This window comes from Pleurodeles waltl, chromosome 6, assembly GCF_031143425.1.
Source record: "Pleurodeles waltl isolate 20211129_DDA chromosome 6, aPleWal1.hap1.20221129, whole genome shotgun sequence".
NCBI lineage: Eukaryota > Metazoa > Chordata > Amphibia > Caudata > Salamandridae > Pleurodeles > Pleurodeles waltl.
The window spans coordinates 1,152,066,452-1,152,093,652 of NC_090445.1; the positions used below are offsets into that span (position 1 = coordinate 1,152,066,452).

General features: G+C 44.7%; 1 protein-coding gene across 1 annotated transcript in view; it reads right to left on the bottom strand.

Annotated features, from left to right (window-relative positions):
- Positions 1-11,788: 11,788 nt before the first annotated feature.
- The window catches only part of ADAMTS14 (ADAM metallopeptidase with thrombospondin type 1 motif 14), a 654,816-nt gene continuing 639,403 nt past the window's right edge, over positions 11,789-27,201 (bottom strand). Inside the window, exons 21-22 of the mRNA XM_069240367.1 lie at positions 27,076-27,189; positions 11,789-19,911 (exon numbers count right to left, since the gene is read on the bottom strand). Coding sequence (XP_069096468.1) covers positions 19,331-19,911; positions 27,076-27,189 — 695 coding nt within the window. The 3' untranslated portion in view covers positions 11,789-19,330. The remainder of the gene's footprint in view (positions 19,912-27,075; positions 27,190-27,201) is intronic.

Consider the following 27,201-nt stretch of genomic DNA (forward strand, 5'->3'; position numbering starts at 1 on the left):
TTGCAGGGGTGCGATGGATGCAGTGGCACCCGTTGCGATTTTCACTGTCTGCAAAGCAGACAGTGAAAATCTTTGTGGGGCCCTGTTAGGGGGCCCCTGCACTGCCCATGCCAGTGGCATGGGCAGTGCAGGGGCCCCCAGGGGCCCCACGGCACCCGTTCACGCCATCCTGGTTCTGGCGGTGGACACCGCCAGAAACAGGCTGGCGGGAAGGCGGTCGGAATCCCCATGGCGGTGCTGCAAGCAGCGCCGCCATGGCAGATACCCTGGGCCAGCGGGAAACCGGCGGGAAACCGCCGGCTCCCCTTTTCTGACCGCGGCTTTACCGCCGCGGTCAGAATCGCTCAGGAAGCACCGCCAGCCTGTCGGCGGTGCTTCCGCCCCCCTCCGCCATGGCGGTCATGGACCGCCAGGGTCAGAATGACCCCCTTTATCCGCTTCAGATTTTCACCAATATCCAATGACCATCATCATCACACTCACAAGAAACTACTTCAGTTTTTAACCAAAATGGCTTGACTTCCTTTATGATGAACTGATGATGAAAAAAACATTGCAAACCCAATTTTTTCTTATCTTCACAGATTCAGTTTTGTTACAGTATGCCTCTTGTAAAATCTCAAATTTGGCATTTAGGGCCTTGTTGGACCTGGCTTTTTGACAGGGACATCCCCAAACTTTTTGCCTCCTTCCTCCTATTTTTTCTGACCTTTTTTTATTGTTGGCTTTTGACCTCTGGGCACTTTACCACTGCTAACCAGTGCTAAAGTGCATATGCTCTCTGTGTAAATTGTACTACTGATTGGTTTATCCATGATTGACTATTTAATTTACTTGTAAGTCCCTGGTAGAGTGCACTACATGTGCCTAGGGCAGGTAGATTAAATGTTACTAGTGGGCCTGCAGCACTGGTTGTGCCACCCACCTCAGTAGCCCCTTAACCTTGTCTCAGGCCTGCCATTGCAAGGCCTGTGTGTGCAGTTTCACTGCCACTTCGACTTGGCATTTAAAGGTATTTGCCAAGCCTAGAACTCCCCTTTTTCTATACATAAGTCACCCCTAATGTGTGCCCTAGGTAACCCCTAGAGCAGGGTGCTGTGTGGGTAAAAGGCAGGACATGTACTTGTGTGGTTATATGTCCTGGTAGTGTAAAACTCCTAAATTCGTTTTCACACTACTGTGAGGCCTGCTCCCTTCTAAGGCTAACATTGGGGCTGCTCTCATACATTGTTGAAGTGGCAGCTGCTGATCTGAAAGGAGCAGGAAGGTCATATTTAGTATGGCCAGAATGGTAATATAAAATCCTGCTGACTGGTGAAGTCGGATTTAATATTACTATTCTAGAAATGCCACTTTTAGAAAGTGAGCATTTCTTTGCACTAAAATCATATTGTGCCCTTCAATCCACGTCTGGCTAGGTTTAGTTGACAGCTCCTTGTGCATTCACTCAGACACACCCCAAACACAGGGTACTCAGCCTCACTTGCATACATCTGCATTTTGAATGGGTCCTCCTGGGCTGGGAGGGTGGAGGGCCTGCCCTCACACAAAGGACTGCCACACCCCCTACTGGGACTCTGGCAGACAGGATTGAGCTGAAAGGGGGCTTGGTGCATTTCTTAGAGACTCTTTGAAGTCACCCCCACTTCAAAGGCACAACTTAGTATAAAACAGGGCCTCTGCCCTACCTCATCAGACATTTGCTGGAGAAGAAACCTGAACCAGAAACTACATCCTGCCAAGAAGAACTGCCTGGCTGCTCAAAGGACTCACCTGTCTGCTTTCTACAAAGGACTGCTGCCTTGCTGTTGCCCTGCTGCCTTGCTGAACTCTTGTCTGGCTGTGAAAGTGCTCTCCAAGGGCTTGGATAGAGCTTGCCTCCTGTTCCTTGAAGTCTCAGGACCAAAAAGACTTCTCTCTTCCTCTTGGACGCTCCGTGCGCCGAACTTTTCGACGCACAGCTTGTTCTGCGGCAAGAAAAACGCCGCACACCGACGCTGATCAACGCGACGTCTTCGGGACGACCGAAACTTTGACGCACGGCCTCGCAAGGACAACGCCGCCCGACTTCCCGGGAGAAATCGACGCGACGCCTGCCGTGAGATCAAAACTTTGACGCACGGCCTCGCAAGGACAACGCCGCCCGACTTCCCGGGAGAAATCGACGCGACGCCTGCTGTGAGATCGAAACTTCGACGCGCAGCCCCGCAGAACGACGCGCAGCCGGAAAACAAGCAGGAAAATCCACGCACAGACCCGGGACATCTGGTACTCCCCGCAAACCACAGTAAGAGACTGTCTGCGCGCCGGAAAACGACGCCCGACTCCCCGCGTGGAAAATAACGACGCAAGTCCGTGTGTGCTGAGGAGAAATTGACGCACACACCAGTTTTCCACGCACCTCTTCTCCTGTGGCCCTCTGAGGAATTTTCCACCAGAAACCAGGTACTTTGTGTTTGAAAGAGACTTTGTTTACTTTCTAAACACTTAAGACACTTTCTATCACTTCTCAGTGATATCTTTACAAATTCGTATTGCAACTTTGATCGTTTTGACCTGAAGATACCCAGATAAATATTATATATTTTTCTAAATACTGTGTGGTGTATTTTTGTGGTGTTATGCTATGGTGTTGTATGATTTATTGCACAAATGCTTTACACATTGCCTTCTAAGTTAAGCCTGACTGCTCGTGCCAAGCTACCGGAGGGTGAGCACAGGCTGATTTTGGATTGTGTGTGTCTTACCCTGACTAGAGTGAGGGTTCTTGCTTGGACAGAGGGCAACCTGACCGCCAACCAAAAACCCCATTTCTAACATTTTTGATCAGCGGTGAGGATAGGACTTGTGTTTGTGCAGTGACATACAATAGCTAAGTATTTGACTACCTACCCACAGTTGAAGGTCAACTTGATTTTTCATCATTTTTTGGCTTTTGGTTCTCTGATGTCCTCCTGGATATACTATTGATATTTTGGACTTTGAATTTAGTTTTTTGCTGATGAGATCTTATCAGAATGGGATTGTGTACCTACTCATTCTTTGTTCGTACTGACCACCTCACTAAGGCTGACCTAAGGAAGCTTTGCAGAAAATGGGGCCTTCCTGTAGCAAGGAGATCTACTAAGGCGGAGATGCTCCATCACTACATAGTCTGGGGGAAAGAAAGATGGGCAGAGAGAGAGGCAGCAAGAAACCAAATGACTAAGTACCCCTCAGATGAGGAGGAGGACTACGCACCTGAGGAGGAAGACTACTCAGATTTGGACAGTGACCCAGAAATAGATGAATGGCTCTGAGGTCAAAGGCGACAGGAGCAACAGTTAGAGGAGTATCTTGCAGAGGTTGAGGCAAAAAGACTCTTAGCCCTGGAAGAAGAAAAGATTGCAGCTAAAGATATGAGCTGTAAAGAGCTGAAACTGGAGGCCGGAAGGGCTGAGTCCAGTTCAGATGGTGGCAACAAAAATCTTGCATCTAGTACTGCTGAAGGAGGGCACAAGCCCAGAGATGTGGTGCCCAACTTGAAGAAGGGAGTTGACACTCCCCAGGCGGTTCAAGGGTATGAGGTAGTTCCCATTATGCACAGGGTCCCTGAGAAGGATTGGGGAACTGGCACAGGGAGTCATATTCCTACTGGGGGGAGGGACACTTTAATGACTCTAGCAGAGAGTGACAGAGAAAAGGGTTCCCCCCTGGTGGACGTCCTGGATATAGAGTGTAGAGACATCCCAGAAGAGTATGGGTTGAGTGTCAGGGACAGACAGATACTGTCTCACCAGTCTCAGGAGGGTGAAGTAGAGTGCTTTTCCAAGGTTGAGTTACTGGGTGGTTGGGTGAAGGGTACTGTAGTTAATACATGTGAAGGGCAGAGTGATGTAATTGCTTGAGAGCATATGTCTGGTCCTCATTTTCCAGACCTACGCCAACACCAGGTGGAGTGTGAGTTCTCTGACCCCAGGGACCTTACAATGGAGGCAGACTTCTGGGTGAGTACCAGAGAGTCTGAAGAGGCATTTGGGGGTGCTCCTGAAGGGAGTGGTCTAGGTGGTTCCCAACCGAGTGAGGTGGGAAAGGATTGTAGTGTCCCAGGTAGGTCCCAGGTCCTAGAGGGTTCCATGAGGGAACACCAGGAGGGAAGCCTAGCCTGTACCGTAGGGCCATCTTTTGAGGGAAGCCCCGCAGTATCAGAAGAACTTGGGGGGGTGACTGTAGCCAGCATCCCAACAGTTCTGGTGTCTGGCAGTACCCCTCCTAGTGAGGGGGTGCAGAAGTCCAGACATAGGGTTGAGAGGGGGTTGCAGACCCCAGTGGAGGACCTTGAGAGTCAGGGGACAGCTCTGAGAGCAGAGCCCCCCAGGAATGACCCAGGTGAAACCGTTTCTTGTTTGGGGGAAACCCAGACTCTGCCGGATGGGCAGAGGTCGGGAGACCTGCGCCAACCAGACTCTTGTGTGACCCTTGGGGACGGTATGTCCCTTGTGGGGGGTGAGGGTGCCCCCCAGGAAGTCCTGGCATGCCAGGCAATGGTTCAACTTCAGGGTGGTGACTCTGGATTGGCTAACCAGGTTCAGGGGATAAACTCTGACCTGTTGGGGGGTAGGTGTGCCCCCCAGAAAGTCCTGGTGTACCAGGCAGTGGTCCAACCTCAGAGTGCTGACTCTGGGTTGGATAACCGGGTTCAGAGGTTAAACTCTGACCTGGTGGGGGGTAGGTGTGCCCCCCAGAAAGTCCTGGCGTGCCAGGCAATTGTTCTACCTCAGGGTGGTGACCCTGGGTTGGAAAACCAGGTTCAGAGGTTAACCTCTGACCTGGTGGGAGGTAGGCGTGCCTCCCAGAAAGTCCTGGCGTGCCAGGCAATTGCCCAACCTCAGGGTGGTGACCCTGGGTTGGGGAACCAGGCTCAGAGGTTAAACTCTGACCTGGTGGGGGGTAGGTGTGCCCCCCAGAAAGTCCTGGCGTGCCAGGCAATTGCCCAACCTCAGGGTGGTGACCCTGGGTTGGGGCACCAGGCTCAGAGGTTAAACTCTGACCTGGTGGGAGGTAGGTGTGCCTCCCTGGAAGTCCTGGTGTACCAGGCAGTTGTCCAACCTCAGGGTGCTGACTCTGGGTTGGATAACCGGGTTCAGAGGTTGAACTCTGACCTGGTGGGGGGTAGGTGTGCCCCCCAGAAAGCCCTGGCGTGCCAGGCAGTTGCCCAACCTCAGGGTGGTGACCCTAGGTTGGAGAACCAGGTCCAGAGGTTAAACTCTGACCTGGTGGAGGGTCAGTGTGCCCTCCAGGAAGTCCTGGCATGCCAGGCAATTGTTCAACTTCAGGGTGGTGACTCTGAGTTGAATGGCCAAGTTCAGAGGTTAAACTCTGACCTGGTGGAGGGTCAGTGTGCCCTCCAGGAAGTCCTGGCGTGCCAGGCAATTGTTCAACTTCAGGGTGGTGACTCTGAGTTGAATGGTCAGGTGCAGAGGTTAAACTCTGACCTGGTGGGAGGTAGGTGTGCCCCCCAGGAAGTCCTGGTTTGCCAGGCAGTGAAACAGTCTGAGGGTACAGACCCTGGGCTGGAAGACCAGGTTCAGGGTGTCCCCCCGGACCTGGAGGGAGGGGCTACTGATAACAGTGCCCCTACCATGTTGTCTTCTGAGGAGGCCACTCCTAGTTGGAGGGTGCTGGACCCCAGAAGGGAGGGCAGGGGGAGGGAAGCCTCACCCCGGGCCCTAGTCCAACCTGAAGGTACAGGCCCCAGGTTGGAGGGCCAGTGGCAGGTTAACAGCCCTGCACTGGTGTAGGAATGGTACAGGGCGACTTCTGTAAGCACCCTGACCATGTTGGACTCTGGGGGTACCGCCCCAGAGGGGAGGACCAGGTTCAGGCTGTCATCCCTGACCTGGTGGAAGGGAGAGTGGTTAAAGGGTGCCCAGCACCTGGGGCTACCGCCCCCCACTCTCCACAGCCACAGTGGTTGGAGAGCTTTGAGAGGCCTGGGGCCTGGCTCTCATCCCTGGCAGCTGTCAGTAATCACTGTGGCTTGCTGTCCGGGTGGACAGAGTTATCCCTGGGGAGGGGACAAGTGTCACACCCCGGGGGTAGAGTGGGCAACACCACTGTGTTGGTCATGGTGGTACTATCCTGCTCCTGGGATACATCTGTGAGCAAAGTAAGGTTAGGTGCTGCACAGATGGGATCCGCAGGTAAGGAGAAAGGTTCCCCATGGGTTGGCTTAGTGGGCCCTGAGAGTATGGACAGAGTGATCCAATTGGAGTCAGGAAGGCGAAGAACTGGAGCATGCCCCTGCTGTTGTGGGCCTGGGTCCTTGTTCTGTCGCCTCAAACAGGGAAGTACATCAGGATAGTGATTGTTCTCCCCTGGCTTTAGGCTGCAAGGGGGTCATGTTGGACCTGGCTTTTTGACAGGGACATCCCCAAACTTTTTGCCTCCTTCCTCCTATTTTTTCTGACCTGTTGTTGTTGGCTTTTGACCTCTGGGCACTTTACCACTGCTAACCAGTGCTAAAGTGCATATGCTCTCTGTGTAAATTGTACTACTGATTGGTTTATCCATGATTGACTATTTAATTTACTTGTAAGTCCCTGGTAGAGTGCACTACATGTGCCTAGGGCAGGTAGATTAAATGCTACTAGTGGGCCTGCAGCACTGGTTGTGCCACCCACCTCAGTAGCCCCTTAACCTTGTCTCAGGCCTGCCATTGCAAGGCCTGTGTGTGCAGTTTCACTGCCACTTCGACTTGGCATTTAAAGGTATTTGCCAAGCCTAGAACTCCCCTTTTTCTATACATAAGTCACCCCTAATGTGTGCCCTAGGTAACCCCTAGAGCAGGGTGCTGTGTCGGTAAAAGGCAGGATATGTACTTGTGTGGTTATATGTCCTGGTAGTGTAAAACTCCTAAATTCGTTTTCACACTACTGTGAGGCCTGCTCCCTTCTAAGGCTAACATTGGGGCTGCTCTCATACATTGTTGAAGTGGCAGCTGCTGATCTGAAAGGAGCAGGAAGGTCATATTTAGTATGGTCAGAATGGTAATATAAAATCCTGCTGACTGGTGAAGTCGGATTTAATATTACTATTCTAGAAATGCCACTTTTAGAAAGTGAGCATTTCTTTGCACTAAAATCTTGTTGTGCCCTTCAATCCACGTCTGGCTAGGTTTAGTTGACAGCTCCTTGTGCATTCACTCAGACACACCCCAAACACAGGGTACTCAGCCTCACTTGCATACATCTGCATTTTGAATGGGACCTCCTGGGCTGGGAGGGTGGAGGGCCTGCCCTCACACAAAGGAATGCCACACCCCCTACTGGGACTCTGGCAGACAGGATTGAGCTGAAAGGGGGCTTGGTGCATTTCTTAGAGACTCTTTGAAGTCACCCCCACTTCAAAGGCACAACTTAGTATAAAACAGGGCCTCTGCCCTACCTCATCAGACACTTGCTGGAGAAGAAACCTGAACCAGAAACTACATCCTGCCAAGAAGAACTGCCTGGCTGCTCAAAGGACTCACCTGTCTGCTTTCTACAAAGGACTGCTGCCTTGCTGTTGCCCTGCTGCCTTGCTGAACTCTTGTCTGGCTGTGAAAGTGCTCTCCAAGGGCTTGGATAGAGCTTGCCTCCTGTTCCTTGAAGTCTCAGGACCAAAAAGACTTCTCTCTTCCTCTTGGACGCTCCGTGCGCCGAACTTTTCGACGCACAGCTTGTTCCGCGGCAAGAAAAACGCCGCACAGCGACGCTGATCAACGCGACGTCTTCGGGACGACCGAAACTTTGACGCACGGCCTCGCAAGGACAACGCCGCCCGACTTCCCGGGAGAAATCGACGCAACGCCTGCCGTGAGATCAAAACTTTGACGCACGGCCTCGCAAGGACAACGCCACCCGACTCCGCCAGAGAAATCGACGCAACGCCTGCCGTGAGATCGAAACTTCGACGCGCAGCCGCGCAGAACGACGCGCAGCCGGAAAACAAGCAGGAAAATCCACACACAGACCCGGGACATCTGGTACTCCCCGCAAACCACAGTAAGAGACTGTCCGCGCACCGGAAAATGACGCCCGACTCCCCGCGTGGAAAATAACAACGCAAGTCCGTGTGTGCTGAGGAGAAATCGACGCACACACCAGTTTTCCACGCACCTCTTCTCCTGTGGCCCTCTGAGGAGATTTTCCACCAGAAACCAGGTACTTTGTGTTTGAAAGAGACTTTGTTTACTTTCTAAAGACTTAAGACACTTTCTATCACTTCTCAGTGATATCTTTACAAATTCGTATTGCAACTTTGATCGTTTTGACCTGAAGATACCCAGATAAATATTATATATTTTTCTAAATACTGTGTGGTGTATTTTTGTGGTGTTATGCTATGGTGTTGTATGATTTATTGCACAAATGCTTTACACATTGCCTTCTAAGTTAAGCCTGACTGCTCGTGCCAAGCTACCGGAGGGTGAGCACAGGCTGATTTTGGATTGTGTGTGTCTTACCCTGACTAGAGTGAGGGTTCTTGCTTGGACAGAGGGCAACCTGACTGCCAACCAAAAACCCCATTTCTAACAGGCCTGATATATATTTTAGCGGAGAAGTAATTTGTGTTGGCCTGACGGAGAACTTAACATCTGCCAGGCAGAGAATACTCTGCCTGACAACTTTAGAAATGACCGCCAAGCTGGTGGTTATTTCCAAAACATTGGCAGGAATTGCTGTCACTGAGGTTCTATTCAATGCTAATTATAGTTTGGTACAGGGCTGCACCAACATGATGGAGCTGTGCACCAAACTAGTTTCGTTTTGAAACTAAAATAGAAAAATGCTTGCTTCACCATGGGGGTCCTCTCCTCTGGTGAGGGGAGCATTTAGCAGTTTTCACTGCCCTTCCTGCCAGAATTTTCCAGGCGGTGATGGGCAATGAAAACTGACCTCTAATTCAGCCCATCTAAATCAGGTGGGTGGAATTAGAGGGCTGCCTTTGACAGGCCTTACTCCACAGTCTCTGCCATGATTAAATCTATGATCTGCCCGCATATAAATTTGGCGGGGGACCACAGTCTTGGCAGCATGTGTACTCTGTGGGTGTTGAATCTATGGAGTCCTGCATTGGACAAAAGTGTGAAGACTTAAAAATGCTTTGGGATGTCTTGAATAATTTCTTTGACAATGTGGTTTGTAAAGTTGTGTGATCAGAATGGATATTGGCCATAGATTGTCCAAAAGGTGAACCACAGAGAGCTGCAAGGATGAATGTGCCTTCTCCTGCTGTTATGGATAAGTAAACCCAGGTTTTGAGAAGGATTTTGTGGTATTTTGCCACAAGTGTGACAGGTGCACTTTGTCTGTTTTGACACAGACTCATGGTGAAGCAAAAAGGACAGAAGCTTTTTTCTTTGCTACACTTGATCCAGTATTTCCTGGCACTGTCAGGACGTCTAATGGCGTGGTGGGGGGGGTCCTGCAGTGGGTGTCAGTGTCCAACAGTGCTAAGACATTGTTATTGGAAACTCACTTATTGTAATAGTTCCACATTCAGTTGCACCCTTGTTGACCCACACTTGAACACACCACATGACAAACAGCAGACTCACTATGAGCAAGTGATTTTAGTCATGGAGAATGTATCTTGAAAGCACTGCAATGTACTGAATCCTCCTACTTTTTTGTCACTTCCAGTGAATGGTGCAGATGATGATTGGGTTGATCATGACTGTCTAGAAGTCACTGAATGGTGTATCAAGCCAAGATCTGGCATTCGAGACATCCCTTTAGAAGAGATTGTGGATGGTTCATGCATGAGAGATGGGCGAGGAGCGCTGAAGGAGGCTTTTGCTGTTTGCTCTTACTAATACATGTTTCCTTTCCAACAGCCTGAGTGTTACCACTTACAATGATAGTCAGTGCAGTTTTGGCGAGGTGCTGAGCAGTTGTGATCCCAGAGGGATTTCTTAACTTCCGCTGGCTTCTGCATTAAGAAAGGCAAATATGTCATGGGTTTGCTTAACACACTGCGGTTGCCTAGAGAAGTGGCTTTTGTACAATGTACAGCACAGGAGCAGATGAGATTTGTTCTCTCTTTGTCTTTCTCTCTCTCTTACCCGCTATCTCTTTCTCTCGTTAGGGCCTGCTCATGGATGTAGAAAAGCAGCTAAGAATAACAGAGCAGTAATTATTGTGGGTCAGTTGTGCATGGTGTTATATTTATATAATGCATGCTCAGCAAACACTCCACCACTCCAAAGCTCAACCCCCCTCCCACCGGTAAGGAATATTGCCATGCCATTGTGTCCAAGTTTAAAAGTATTGAGCAGAGGTGTTTTGCATGGCAGTGATATGTGAATTCTGATAAATACCAGATCATTAACTTCAGTAACTGCAAGTTGATGTTTTGATTCTAATCCCTGCAGAGCCAAGAAGAGAGGACCCATGAAGCACCACTTTGTCTCATTCCATCACAAAATGCATACAGATTTTCTAATGTATTAAAAATCATTGGAAGCATAAGGCACTGTAACAAAGACATTGAAATGTGAGCTGCGACAACCCTAGGTGTGATGTGGATCACAATAAGCAAGGTGGCCAGTGCTAATGACATTAATTGAGCAGGAAAGGGGGACCATTTTGCAGAATGCTCAGTGAATCATACTAAAAGTCTTCAAAATAATTCTCTTGTTGAGAGGGAGCAAATACAGATAATTTAGTTCCAGGGAGATATACGTTTTATGTCTGGCTTACAGGGATATGACTGTCCTGGTAGTTTCATTCTAGGAATAATGTAGGTTTTAGCTCATCCACATGTATGAAATTTGTAACATATAGTTGTGGTGTCAGAGGGACTAGGACAGCATGGACTTTACGTAAGAAAAGCAGAAATGGGAGAATAAGCTTTAAGAGATTTAGATAAAAAAACTGGCATTGATCCGGTGTGAGATCTGCCATTAGAATCCAAATTCCTAGGACTCTGACATATTGGTCTGGAAGTGGTGAGGGCCCCAGAGTCAATTGCCACATTTCAGAAATCCATCTGGCTAGAACACCAGTGGCTACTCTTTTCTGAGACGTTCCATAGTGTTTTTGTAACTTTTTTTAAATCAGCTGTAGATTGGCACAAGCCCCAGCAAAAATGGGAAATACATCAAATAAGCCCTCAGGGACTCTGCCAACTAACGTGAAGAAGGAGAAATGGTAAAGTGAGATAGAGCTCACACACACCTTCAGATAAAATGCATTTTAATAGTGAGAAGCTTGTCTCTTGGAACACATACATGCACTTAGTAGTGAAATGACCTTGTTGAATCTCCAGGAAAATACAGACATATGTGTTAAGTAAGTTTAATTTGTTGAATAGGCAGGAGGGGCGGACCAAGTAAGATTGCATCAAAATGTGCCCGATGAGCAGGAAGTGGTGAACAATCCCATGGTGATCATTGCTGGCTGTAACTGAATAGTCATAAAATCTAATACAGGTATAAGGAATTTGAGGACGGTGTGATGATAAATTTTAGGTTTGACTTATTCTTCAGAAAAGGGACTCATTTGCTTGTTGTGCAGGTAAGGGCTTTGAAAGGAAATTCTTCCCCAATGCATGGTCCTTGTGTGTGTGGTCACACAATTGTAACACTACCAGTAACTTAACCTGCCACATTTCACACTATACATATGCACTGCAAGATCTGACACACCACAAACTACGTACCTGTGGCAAGGTTGATTTCAAAACACATACACCCACAGAATGAAAATCTCTCTTACCACATAAGTGGTGTAAAGAAATGTTTCTGTGACTCACATTTTGGTATCTTCAATCTAATTTCAGCCTGGACTGCAATGTCTCATAATGTGCATGTTGGATAGAAACACACCCAAAGTTCGATTACATACCACCTGATTTTAACAACCACAGTGGCAGCAACACGAGACTCATAACTCACATGATATATTTTTATTTGCTAGGATTTTTTTCATCCAAAACACAAAAGGAAAGTACATTTATACACAGGTGAAATTTCCAAAACATCAAAATTAATAAATATTAAAAATTTAAAACTCTGAATCTTGTATGTACAAAACTATACAAATCCCATAACATTGGACACCGGTAAACAGCAGGAATGAATGACGGTGGTGTCAGTCCAATGAAGGGCAATCATCCCTCCAGCCCATATCCCAAGTGGGAAGGAAAGTCTATGTGGATAGAACTGAGAGACTGGCAAGCCTAAAACTATTGAAAATCTGGAAAGTATGAGTTAAAGTATGTAATTTTATTTGGGCTGCTTCAAAAATGTTCTACACGACTCCAACTGGATGTAGTATTATAGAAAATATTACTTACAAGTAGGCTGTAGAAAAAAATAAAAGTAATTCATATATGCTGAGATGTTCAGTCAATCATGTGATCTTTCCTGTGTTGATAAGGGATAAGGGATAAGGCTCAAATATTATCGGTCAGTGCGATCCTCATACAGCACCTAGAAGACAGAATCCTAAGAAGCTCCTAAAACTGAGGATACTAAGACACACTTGGTAGCACCATTTGAAATAAATGGTAGATAATACACAGCACAACCTGCCCCTGAAAAATACTAAAATCCTGCCTTAGATAAGCAGCCATTTGTTCCAGTTTAGTGTTGTATCACAATTAGCAAGAACTTTGGCTCATGAGGTAGTCTCATTGAATCTGTGGTTGCCGTCAGATCTGGGGTGCTTTCTTACCTCTGAATATTAAAATGAGGTACAGTCACCTAATGTAGGAATATCTATTGTGACACACCTGTAATGTGTGCTGGAGAAGGCAGTACGTTTTTGATGATACACTGTTATTAAAACAATCAGAGGAAAGGTTAACCCATGTACATAGGTGTAGGTTTTGGCAATGGCTGTGGTGTAGGTGTAGATTTGGCTAATGGGTGTGGTATACCAAATGCAACAAAGCACACAATTGCATAGTGATGGTGTATGTCTATTTCTGGTGTGGACTGAATGTTTCTGAAACTAAGATCTTATCAGAAAAGAGACAATATGTTCTGTTTTTTTTGTGAACACCATTTTATTACCAATGGGGATGGCATGATTTCACAACTATATAGATGAAGCCTGCTGTTAGTTTTATTTGATTATCATGATTTTAATACTGTTTAGGTGACCAATAAACAACACCATTTTAATTGGGCGTATCCCTTCATTGGATGCCTCTTCTGCACAATAATACATTATGCCACTAGAAGGTTTTATTGTGATAAGCCTTTCTCATTCTCCATGGAAGAAGCTCATCCTGGAGACATATCCCAGCTTTGCTTGTAATGTACAGGCAATGCACATATGTCAGTTTCTTCTTCATTGAGAACTTTGTGTGCCAGAAAGGAAACACAGAAAGCTCTACTAGAGGCATTTGTTGGGTCAACTATCTATTTTTCAGTTGCAACTGCTGTACACGTTTTGGAAGTATGTTCTCTGCGTGAGAAATGGATCAAAAAAGTGAATCTCATCCACTTTATCCCCAACTGGGAGTAAAACTATCTCAAAACTATACCGATCACTAGTGAACACCATCCCTGACCCCATGGTGGCGCTGAGGGACAGGTGGGCACAATACACTGGTCTCCTAGATGAGGTTGACACAACAGAGGAAAGATGGCCCCCAGAACCCTGGCAACCTCCACCGTGTTTCTCCTTATACAATAAAGGTACTTGCACAGAGTCTATTACATAGCCCATTGTGGCTCAGTAGAATGAAACAGGGACTAGCCCCCAACTGCCTTAGGTGCACTGCACCAGGAACCTTCTTCTACACAACATAGTCATGCCCCCTAATTAAAACAAATTGGCTAGAAGTGATGTATCGGGACAGTGGTGCTGTACCAGACCACCCCCTATGGGAGAATGGGTCCAGAGGATAAATTGGTGTGCAGGAGCAGAACAATATGTTTATGAATCCAGTGGCTAAAACATAAGAAAATATGGGGAATGCGGCTATAATACTCCAGTACGTTTGATATACAGTTGATTGATTATTGTTCTTAATTCTTCCTTTTGACACTGTAATGCACCTTTGCATTACATATAATGGTGTTGTGATTCCGGTTTTCCTGGTTTTCCAGAGTTTTATACTAATATTAATATTATTCATTCGATTTCAGCATATTAAAATGGCATACTAAGCCAAATTTTACTATGGCATCAGATAAAGGCCATGTGCAGTTACTTTCTGTGACCTGATCAGATGGTCAAAAGGTGTGTAAGGTCCCTTCTGTTAACATTATGATCTTGGTGAAGAAGTGCAGAACCAGCAAGCATTTTTTCATGTGGCTACTTACGCCCATCTGAATATTGCTTACATTATTTTTTAGGTGTATCTACTTGTCTCCACAAATTATATATGTATTTAGAGATACATGATAAAACAACAGTTTAGACTGCTTGAACTAAAATTAAAAGGCTCTAGTTTTTTAGAAAACACGCCCCTTCAATTGCCTCATTTGAATTCACAGTAGTTTTGATGGAATAAGAGATGAACTAAAGTATTTTTCAGTCTTCCAAATTTACAAATTACATATTCATGGTCCACAACAATGCCGGAATGTTTAAAATGCTGAACATTGTTAGCCTGGTCTCAAAACGTATGACATATTTCAACACAAACAATCAAGCATTTATTAACTGAGGTTACAAGAAGCAACATTTTTGATTTCCATTGACCACAACCTAGTTAACTAATTGAATTAGCTAAAGTCAGCCCTGTAAAATGGGGTACTTAGGTAGCTTCCATAGTACCAGAAGTACTAGGGACAAAATGTAAGTTGACACTGCAAGACCAAGAAGGGGGTCACTATCCCAACCAGATATGCCAGGACATTACCAAAGAACAGAACATTCCCTCCGGAATCACATTTTAATGTGACCAACTGCAGATCTGAAGAACTGAAAATAGATGGGTAAATACTCCAAATGCTTTGCCATCACTTCCTGTCTTGGTAAGTTTATGGAAAGAGTTACACATGCTTTATGGCATACCCCGACTATTATGTCATTATACACAAGTGACTTGGACACTTAGGGGCATATTTATACTCTGATTGCACTGGATTTGTGTCATTTTTTTTGTACGCAAATCCGGCGCAAACTTTACTCCATATTTATACTTTGGTGCTAGACCCGTCCAGCATCAAAGTTATGGAGTTTGCCTCATTTTTTTAACCGTCGGACCCTATCTTGTTTCAATGAGATGCAAGCTAGGCGTCCCTAGTAAAAAAATGACTTTAAGGCATTTGTGCCTTATTTATGCTCCCATGCAAAAATGACGCATGGGAGGAGGAGGGCCTTAAATAATGACGCTAAGCCTGTTTAGTGCCATTATTTAACACCTGGGTCAGGGCAGGCGTTAGGGGACCTGTGGGCTCACTTCCGTGGTCGGAGACCATGGAAGCCGTCCACTGGTGCCCTTCCCTGCACCCAGGGACACCCCCTGGCACCCCCACCCACCCCTGGAGGACACCCAAGGATGGGGGAACCCACCAAGGTAGGTCCAGTTAAGTATTTCTATTTTTTTTTTAAGTGCCATAGTGGGGCCTAACATGGCACCGTGCCCAATGGCCATGCCTAGGGGACAGAAGTCCCCTGGGCATGGCTATTGGGCAGGGGGGCATGACTCCTGTCATGTCATGTCATGTCATGTTCATGTCCATGGGGGTTGTGCATCAGAAAATGACGCTAGTCAGGTTAGAGTCAATATTTTTTACGTTAACCTGACTAGCACCATTCTTTGATGCACAATCTCCATTCTTCCCTACGCCTCCACCGCCCGGTTAGCGTCATTTATTTTGACGCTAACCGGGCCTTAGCGCCAGCTAGTGTCATTCCTTAAATATGACGCCCGGCTGGCATGTACGAATGGCGGTAGCTGGTAAACTTTTTGACGCAAACCCGTGCTAGAGCAGGTTTGCGTCAAAAAGTATAATTCAGGGCCTTAATTCTAATATGGAAACTTCATCAGCGACTGGTTTTCCGCTTTCCGACAGTCTACAGTGTACACCTCAGTACAATTTGCCTCTCTCTATTTCATGTAGACAACACGAGCAGGTCGAGGTGTCCTCTTACAAAGGAACGCACTATCAGTCTATTTTTTGTGAAAGTTTCCTGAGGCAGGGAAGATCATGAGCACAAATATTCAGAGATGATGGTTGGAGCTGAATCCTCTGAACTAACGTTCATTAATGTATATGGCTATCTTCCCCATAAGGTACAAAATGGTAACTTGGTCTTAAGTTCATTTGAACTAATGGACTGATCAAAACCGGTTGGTGGTAGAGTGGAAGCTGTTTATTCTTACTGTCTAAAACTGTGTCTGGCTTCTATAAATTAACATTCACTGTAAAGCTCCTTAACGTTATACATGTCAACGTGAAATATAATATATTGCAATAGAAAATCACATTTATGGTGGTTCGAGCACCATGTTTCCACCCTGCTGCTTGGCACTTACAATTTCATTAGTTGATTGACAACAGATAGGAAAATATTTCTGCCTGAAATGTTTCTTTGGATCTCTATTTTTGCAGTCTTTAATTTGATGGCAAGATCTTGTGACTGAAATAAGAGAGTTTCATGTAAAAACTGACAAAAGCCTCTTATGGCAGTTCTTGCAGATCAACTAAACATTTAAACATAGGACTTAAAATCACAGTGGCTAACCGCTATTCAGTTTGTCCCGCCTCTTTTTTAGAAGTGTGCATGATAAGCACTACGGGGACATCTACCAGAAACCAATCATTGAACTAAATCCTTAATTAACCTCCTTCTTAAGCGTTTATACGTCGCATAGTCACCTAATAAGTTCCTAGTTACTGAAAATACATTTGCCTGCTGTACAACGTAAGGGTGACTCAAAGCACAAGTGGATGATATAGGCATGGAAGTAGTTTTACTTTTGAGTGTTCCTCTATGAAAATGTCAACTCATTTTCTGGCTGTTCTACGATTCTGATATGGCTTTTAAAGGCAAAGGGAAATGGTGGTCTATTTTAATGATTTTGGGGAGGAAATGTATTGTATTTTTGTACAGCACAGCAGTGTGCTTTTTCTGCCGATGCATTTTACTTTGTATAATCAATTATTTGGTGTGGTGAACAGGTGTAGTGGCCTTTTAGAAACCCTGATAATGGAGAGACCGTAGCTGATTCCTCGTATTGATCTTGTTTTAGATCCACTGTATAATGTGTAGGAGTCATTTTGGCTATCTATTTGCTGTAAGCCGCTTACTTCTTAACTTTCCACAGCCTGGAGTACCTTTGAGCAGCATTACATTTTCTTGAGTCCAACTGGTTATGGTGTATGTTTGTGTGGTTTTGAGAAGCTGTGCATCGCTGGAATGTAAACTGACCATGAGCTTCACGCGATGCACGGCATGCTGATATGATGCGTACACATCAGATCAGCGGCCGATGGGAGAAGTGGACAGGGCCCTATATGGACTCGCATCCTCCTCGTGAAGGGCACTGTCGTGGTTACCTACTCCATGAAAGGCACTACATTGATGCAGTCATGGCTTAATAGTTACATCTTCTATAGGCAGGCAATGCTAAACTGTGCGTTAATGGCTTTCAGTGACCACTACAATCACAAGAAGAGATCACTTTCAAAGGCACAACATACATTTTAAAAAGTAGATGCTACATTACCAGTTACACCGATAGCAACAATATAACAAAACTCTCAAGTGAAAATAAGGAGATTTAAATGATTTCTTTCTGCCCTCTATAACATCATGCCACTTGTTGAGCTTGTTCCTAAACTGACATCAAAACTTCCGAACTGACTTTCATTTACAATAGCACACAATCTGGTAATACAGATTTACCATAATAAGTGTTTTTCTGTTTCGCCGGTTATAAAATCGATTCTAACCCTAGAATGGGGACTGAGACTCTGTTCCCAATCTGTCACAAGATGTCTCTCTTTTCAGCAGTTTATTCTTGGGGAATATGCCTTCATTAATACACCAATATGTTACAGCGTAACACCTGCCAAACTCACTTTTCGTGAAAAAATACAGACTTCCGGAATAGCTGCATCCTGGCTATCAAGACCTAGGCCATTGTAATAGAATCACATTCCCATGGAATATTTCCCTAGACCCTTGGCTTTTCGAAAATGTAGTTTTAGTAACGAATTCTCCTTCCTAGCCACATTTTGGTCTTAATTTTCTGCTTAAAATAGTGCTTGATATCCCCAGCAATTCACATTCTGCACACCCAGAACATGCTGCCTCACTGCAGAAGACGTCACCTTGTATGATCCCAAACAGTCAAGCAGGACAACATAATTCATTGTCAACACTTTCCATTTGCTGGTTTTTCAGTAAGAGATCCAGATGTAGCTGTGCAATTCTCATCCCTGTTCATACAGAACATTCCATCAGTATGTCATAGGATAGTACAAATACGTTATGATTTAACAAGAAGAAATGAGTTCAACATGACAATGTGAAAATATTGGCCACAACTAAAAATGGCATGTCTAATTCCATGACTAACAATGGGCCCAAAGCTGTCCTGATTGAGAAAAACTGACTGTTTTATGTTGGGCAGGGAAGTTAAAAATGTCTCAATCAAACATCTAAAACATTATGTATTCACTATTCCTCAAGGTGTTTTGAGATGAGCTTCTCCCTCCTTCACTCTGGTTGAAACAGGCACTTCTAATTCCTTGGGTATGTCAGGCCACAAAAAAGCAGTTCGATAATATAGGAGTGTGCTTGCCTCATTGTTGATTCACTGTCATCCTTTGCTCTATCTCTTTCCATCCAACTGGTTTGCACCTTACTTCAAAAGTCTATCTTAATCTGAATAGGAATTATGGTGGACAGAGGTACCTGTTGCGAACCAAACATGACTGTACTGGGATGAAAAGGGTAAGAAAAAAAAACGTAATTCAGCTGCACTTCCTTCATCCAAGATGGATTACAAGTTCTGAACAGTCCTTTTTAATGCAAAAACAGCACCACTTGATTAACGTTGAGCTTAACAGCATGTGTTTATAATTTAAGTATAGCACCACTTGTTAGAAGAACTTTGTTCAACCACCTGCGTATGGAACATTTAGGAAAATATCAAGTGCACTCAGTTTGCACTATGAGGTAACTGAACTGTGCTTCGTTGTCTCAAAGAACACTGGCTATCATTTCTTTTAGCCGAGTGATCACCAGAGTGATCTTCCTTTGTTTTTTGCAAATTGAAGAAGTGCTAGAGTCAAAGCATAAAAAAATCTGTGTTTGTTACTACTGTTTAAGATTTTGTCTTTCATGTGGATGCCTTGATACACCCGAGAGTTTCAATGGGAACTGTGGACTCATGTCACCACAGGAGAACTGCGCACACCCCCTTGAGTGTCATTTCCTTCCTTTCTTCTTTGTGTTGCGTCCTGGGATAATGTCAAGCTGACCTTTTTGTGGTTTTTAGCTGAAGTTTTGCCCCAAAGAAAAACAGGACTGTCCCAGTGTTCCTCTGGGTTATGCCTGGCAGCCATTGCTGCAAACTGGCTAAGTTGTCTCTCTGAACCCACAGTGGAGATATTTCTGTCCTCAGACTCTGTCATTGAGGTCCTGTTTGCTTCTGCTCTTCCAGATCCATTTGGAGCATCTTGGGCAGCCTGGAGGCTATTCATGGGCGTGGAAGCTCTAGTCGCCACAGTCACCAACTTACTCAGAACCGTTGGGAGAGACGGCGTCTGTACAAAGGGAGTTGATATGATGGCCCCATTTGGAACTCTGCTCTTCAAAGCTGCTTGCTCAGAGTTTGGCGGCAGGCTGGTTGTGTAGGTTTTTTTACCACAGGACTCACAGCAGAGCTTGTTGTAGCCAGGTATAGAGCAGTAGCGGACAAGGACTTCCATCTGGCAGAATATTGACTTGTCCCCCTGGCACGGCTCCTCTGCAAAGAAAAAGATATACATAGTGAGTGAACAACAATGGAATGATTGTATACATCTACTTGTATATTCTTCATTGCATAGAGAGCTTGGGCTGATCCTTTAACAAGTGAAAGGAGACGCCTCTCTTCCACTTGTCTCAAGTCCCTAAGCGCAGTTGGGTATTTAGAATGAAATATTTGTGCAATGATGCTGGGTACCTATGCTCATGCCGACAGCTCCTTTACCAAGACGTACAGTATACATGATGATGTGTGTACATCTAGAAGCCCCACCAGAAGCCAGGTAGCTCCATACTCAGATTCCTCATCCATTTTATATCCATGTTCACATATATACAGATTGAGATCCTCAACTTCCATATAGAACTAACATTCCAGTACGGGCAGAAGGAGGTATCATGAAGGGAACAGAAGAAGCACATGCCTACACATCTTCCTCTTACACAGTGACCACATCAACCTAAAAATGCAAGAAGCTTAATCCAACAATTTTTCTACAGCACTTGCGTGAAGTGGAAGCTTACAGCCGGTTTTGATTTCCATTTTATACATATTTCATTACATATATTTAACTAAAATTAATTAAAAACAGTGAAAAAGGAGAATGCTGGGATGAAAAAGAATCTGCAAGAGACAGATAAAGAGACAGGCGGTGGTGGTTGAAAAAGCGTGGGGTTGAATCATAAGTAGGTAGTAAGTAGGGAAGGGTATGCCCAGACGTGGGTCCCTTGCTCACTGTGCCACTGGATTTAAGCTAGCCTCGCTGATGAAGGGTGAAACCCTGAAACCGGTCCCAGGATGCTTGTTTCCGGTCCAGTGAGGACCTGGCTTGGCAGTTCAGGCTGGACTGTTCCCATGAGGAACAGGGTCAAGACTGATTTGCATATGGCTGGGTCCAAACTAGGGTGGCATGGTGAGCAAAAGAACGATGGATTAAACCCAGGTCCGTGACTGGGGGTGAGTGTTTGCATTGTTCAGTACTCCGTCCATCATGCTTTTGTGTTGCTAGTGTTTTAGAGGGACAGTTTAGCCAGTAGCAGAGATGGCATCTCGTTGGATGACGGCTCCTGAAGCTGTCACTCGGGTTATGGCGGACAGCTCTGAGGCAGGATCAGAGACTGAGACATCCGATACTGAGGCAGCATCTGAGGGAGAGGAAAATGGAGCAGAATCTGGGAGTGATTTTTCAGTCTGCAGAGTCCCATCTGATGACACCTCTTCCAGTTATTCTGAGGGAGACGAGGATAGTCGTGCTGTTCCTTCGCAAGCACAGTCTGTGCAGCGGGACAGCAGTGAGTTATCCCGAACCAGAGAGCAGGTGCGTGTGGCGGCAAGCACAGAGAGTGCTCTCTTGGCAGCCCCCCCCCCAATTTAGTTCAGTCCCAAATTCCACATTTTACCTGTGACCCTGGATGTAAAGTAGATACAGCCAAATTTTTGCCAACTGACTACGGTTACTCTTTTTAGATGTCGACTTTCTTAAGCAAATTGTTCAGCAAACAAATTTGCATTCCGAACAATTTCTGAGGGAGCACAGAGGCATTCTAGGGCCCTGTTCTAGAGCACGCCTGTAGACTCCCGCTTCTCTGGTGCAGTTGAAGATATTTTTGGGCCTTATGCTCAAAATGCGGTTAGTGCAAAACCCATGTTGCAGTCCTGCTGGATGACTTACATGGTTTTGGTAACCCCTATCATCTCACAGAGGAAAGACCCAAATCATATTTGTGGACACATCAAAATTATGTATCAAAAACAACCTGGTTTTGTAAGGCAGGCACTTGCGTTTTGGGTCCTGAGCTCGGCGGCCATATAGGGAAACCTACCAAACCCAGACATTTCTGAAAACTAGACACCAAGGGAAGTCCACAGAGGTGTGGCTTGTGCGGATTCCCCAAAGACCCAGAAACCCTGCAAAGGTGAAACATTGAATAAAAACTCTATTTTTCTTCGCATTTCTGTCACACAAACTATGGGAATATACAGGGATCCACAAAATGTTTACCACCCGGCATTTCCCCACTTGTCCTGATAAAAATGCTACCCTACTTGTGTGGCTGTGCCTAGTGCCTGCATCAGGAGCGGATCACCCCAGGGTCAACAGTAACCCTCATGAAGGACTACCATTGACTGTTGTGTGATCCATTCCTGTCACGGGCAGTAAGACCAGGCACACCAGTGGGGTAGAGTTTTTATTGAGACAAGTTGGGGAACGCTGGGTGGTAGAAATTTTGTGGATCCCTGCATATTCCTGTAGTTTGTATCACAGAAATGCGAGGAAAAATAGAGTTTTTATTCAATGTTTCACTTTTGCAGGGTATTCTGGGTAAGAAAACTTTGGGGAATCCACACAAGCCACACCTTTGTGGACTACCTCGGGTGTCTAGTTTTCAGAAATGTCTGGGTTTGGTAGGTTTCCCTAGATGGCTGCCAAGCCCAGAACCAAAAACGGAGGTGCCCCCCTTGCAAAAACAGGTAGTTTTAAATCAGATAATTTTGATATGTGCATGTTGTGTTTTGGATCCTTGGCTGCCGCAGGCATTAGGCCTAACCCAAATAAGCGAGTTACTATTTTTATCGGGAGATGTGGAGGAATACTGGGTGGAAGGAAGTTTGTGTCTTCCCTCAGATTCCAGACCTTCGCACTTTTTAGTCACATTTTGAGGTTTGCAAAGGATGAGCCCCACAAGTCACCCCATCCTGGAATCCCCTAGGTGTTTAGTTGTCAAAAATTGACAGGTTTGGTATGTTTCCCTAGGTGCCAGATGAGCTAGAGGCCAAAATCCACAGCTAGACACTTTGCAAAAAACAGGTCTGTTTTCATTAGAAAAATGAAAAATGTGATGTGTCCACGTTGTGTTTTGGGGCATTTCCTGTCGTGGGCACTAGGCCTACCCACACAAGTGAGGTACCATTTTTATCAGGAGACTTGTGGAAATGCTAAGTAGAAGGAAATGTGTGGCTTCTCTCAGATTCCAGAACTTTCCATTACCGAAATATGAGTAAAAAGTTTTTTTTGCCAAATTTTGAGGTTTGCAAAGGATGCTAGGTATCAGAACCTGATGAGAGTGCCACAAGTTCTCCTGGGTTCCCCTAGGTGTCTCGTTTTAAAAAATGCACAGGTTTGGTAGGTTTTCCTAAGTGCCAGCTGAGCTAGAGCCCAAAATCCACAGCTAGCACTTTCCAAAAAACACATAAATTTTAAAGGTAAAAATTTGATGTGTCCATGGTGCATTTTGGGGTGTTTTCTGTTGCGGGCACTATGCCTACCAACACAAGTGAGGTACCATTTGTATCGGGAGACTTGGGGGAATGCTAGGTGGAAGGAAGTTTGAGGCTCCTCTCAGATTCCAGAACTTTGCAGCACCTAAATGTGTGGGAAAAGTGTTTTGTAGACACATTTTGAGGTTTGCAAAGGATTCTGGGTGCCACAACCTGGTGAGAGCCCCACAAGTCACCTCATTATGACTTCCCCTAGGTGTCTAGTTTTAAAAAATGTATAGGTTTGGTAGGTTTCCCTAGGTGCCAGCTGAGCTAGAGGCCAAAATCTACAGCTATGCACTTTCCAAATAACACCTCAGATTTCAATGTAAAAATTGTATGTGTCCATGTTGCATTTTGGGGCCTATCCTGTCACGGGCACTTGGCCTACCCACACAAGTGAGGTATCATTTTTATTGGGAGACTTGGGGGAACACAGAATAGAAGAACAAGTGTTATTGCCCCTTGTCTTTCTCTACATGTTTTCCATCCAAATGTAAGACAGTGTGTAAGAAAGAAGTCTATTTGAGGAATGCCCTGTAATTCACATATTAGCATGGGGACCTCTGAATTCAGAGATGTGCAAATAACTATTGCTTCTCAATACCTTATCTTGTGCCCATTTTGGAAATACAAAGGTTTCCTTGATACCTATTTTTCACTTTTTATATTTTACCAAATGAATTGCTGTCCACGCGGTATACAATGAAAACCCATTGCAAGGTGCAGCTCATTTATTGGCACTCAGTACCTAGGGTTCTTGATGAACCTACAAGCCCTATATATCCCCACAAGCAGAAGAGTCCAGCAGAAGTAATGGTACATTGCTTTCAAAAATCTGCCATAGCTGGAAAAAGTTATAGAAGAAATTGTAGACAGAAATGGCTGTTTTGTTCAACTTAATTTAAATATGTTTTTTTTTCAGCTGTTACTTTCTGTAGGAAAGCCTTGAAGGATCTACACAAATGACCCCTTGCTGAATTCAGAATTTGGTCTACCTTTCAGAATGGTTTAGCTGTCCAGTATCCATCAATGGTTTCACATCCATTTCTGTCACTAACTAAAAGGAGGCTGAAAGCACAAAAAAATAGTAAAAATGGGGTATGTCCCAGTAAAATGCCAAAACTGTGTTGAAAAATTTGGTTTTCTGATTCATGTCTGCCTGTTTCTGAACGCTGGGAAGATGGTGATTTTAGCTCTGCAAACCCTTTGTTGATGCCACTTGCAGGGAAAAAAAACAGATGCTTTCTTCTGCAGCACGTATTTCCCTTTTTAAAAAAACTAAAACATTTTAGCTGTATTTTGGCTAATTTATTGGTCTCCTCCAGGGGAATCCACAAACTCTGGGTACCTTTAGAATCCCCAGGATGTTGGAAAAAAAGGACACAAATTTGGTGCAAATAGCTTACGTGGACAAAAAGTTATGGGGGCCTAAGCGCGAACTACCCCAAATAGCCAAAAAAGGGCTCAGCACTGGGGGATGGAATGGCCCTGCAGCTAAGGGGGTTAATATTACAATAAGTATTTATGAAAGACTCTTCTTGGCTATCACCACAATTTGATTGTGCAAATGCATGCTCCTATAAAACTGAGTTACAATGGATTTAGATATATTTTGTTACAATAAGAGGAATATAATATCGGGTTTGAAATCAAAACTACACATAGGTATCAATAGGGTACCTGCATAAATGGGCTGCTTGCATTTGCCTGGTTTTTCCAATCTAGTTTCACTCTTACTCAATTTGAGCTTCCAAAATTATCCCCAGTTAAGTTCTCTTCCATTCCCACATCCTATGTACATATTGTAGTTTCTATTGCATTAACCTAGCAGTGCAAAAAAGAGTATTTTACATCATTTGGGGATTTACACACTTTAATTTCCCAACATCACACCACATTTACATTTCTAGACTAAGGGCCAGATTTAAAGTTTGGTGAATGGCACTTAATCCATCAGGGAGGCGGAGGACATTAGGTCAATCATCCTGACAGACTACTGTCCACTAAATTCAGAGCTCACCACAGGCCTAGTGGTGAATTCTGTAGCTTGAAAGAGCACACCATCATGACAGTTGCTGTCAAGGAACAAAATGTTCAGTGGACTTGGCCGTCCATTCGAAAGTTTGAGTTTCCTATTAAAAAACAAAAACTGAACGACCCACTCACCCTGTACGCTTTCTCCCGGGGTGTGTGGGTCATTATTATTTCTGTCCCTCACCACCAAGTTTCTTCTAGCAGTGACAGACAGGAAAAAAAAACGTATCAGACTGCCCACTCTAAATAAATTAGGTTGAGAGTTGGCTTTTTGACAACAGTCCCTATCAGATCAGGCTCTCAGAGCATAGGGTCCATGAAGAAAAGCTAATTTCCACCCATTTCTAAATGAGGCGGGCGGGCGGACCTTCAGTTTGGGAGGACCGGGTACTCTGTTGTGTTTGCAATGGAGTATAATGTACACCATACTATAAATTAACCCCTGAATAACTTTCCTGGAATCACACACTTTACAGTTAAGTGCTTGAGATGGCATTATAACCCAGGTTCTCAAATTCCAGGATTGGCAGATTAGCCAATACATCACATCTACTCTCACTTTCCCAATCACAAATCTGATCGATTTTTTAATAGCTTAATAGCAACATAAGGTTTCCATTAAGTTGGAAGCACTGAGGTAAACTAGGTAACTCAATAACCAATAAATAAATAATAAATAAATAAATACGTAGCGAGGGCTCAGCATAAGAAAGGCTATGACATTAGGCACCGAGCATAGAAAAAGTTTGCATAGATGGAGCACTTTAATGTTGCTTATCTTTTAATATAAGATAATTGTGATGAGAAATTACAGTTTTATAGGTTTCCCAATATCTTTTTAGCAGCACATGTACCATAATAGCTACTAATGTGGCAGTAGCGCATCAGGCTGACACGCCATTGAGCAATTCAAGCCAAAAGTGAAGGTCCTTATCAGAATGGGAGCAATTATTAAAGAAACTATTATAAAATTGAGTATGAGAAAACATCCTACACCTTTTGAAACCACTGTGAGCATCTATTTTAATGACTAATAATAAACATCGGAGAACCCGTCGGGCAATTATTTCAAGACAATTAATCATCCTCATGTTTACCTAGAGAATTGTGAGCTGTAATACAGAATGGTATCATAAAAGCGCCCACTCGCCTTTTGAGATGATATACGCTTGCAGAAATGTGAGGAATGAGCTAAGGCCTACCCTAGAGTGTTGAAGAGGCCCCTAGTCATCTATTTCAGACTTATTCAAGCACCTTTGTTTCTTGCAGCTGGAATGGAATACAGCAGTACCTGCGGCTTAAGAAAGCTGGTGTAGTCAATCTGAGCCACTGTTGTCTGTAGTCAAAGTGAGCCACTTTTTGTGCTTCCCCTGAGTATGGTTCTAAATGAACTAAACCTCATAACATGAATAACAAAAAAGAAGTATGGTCAGTATTTGCTATATATAGCTCTGCCTAAAAGTTGGAATTCCTTATATATAGGTATTTCTTAGATTGGGGTGTCCATCATCTTTGATGAGGTCCAGAGATGTGCCAGACTTTACAGACATCCATCTAAAAAAATGCACATACAGTGAATCTAAATTAGAAACACAAAAATAGCCAGATTTCCTGAAAATCTGGGTGGCTTTAGCTTGTGTACACCTATGCTACATGCCTGTAAACTAGATAATATCCTGACACAACATATTTTGAAATAATACTTATATTTTCATTTACAAATCCTATATCAAATGTATCTGGAGTTGAGCTCCTAGAGTCATGGTTCAAGACGTCACTCTACCCTAAGAATTAAGAAACACAACACGCAGAGGGAGAAATGTGTCTATCTATGGAGTCAATCTTTAATAGGTAGGATCAGAAACTTACTTGAAGATATTTTGTTCACAGGATTTTTCTGAACATTCGGAGGTGGCACCCACTGCATTTTTGGAGTAACCAGATCACTGGTGTCTATGTTTGATGCAAGACTCGGAGGTTTTCCTGTCAAAATCA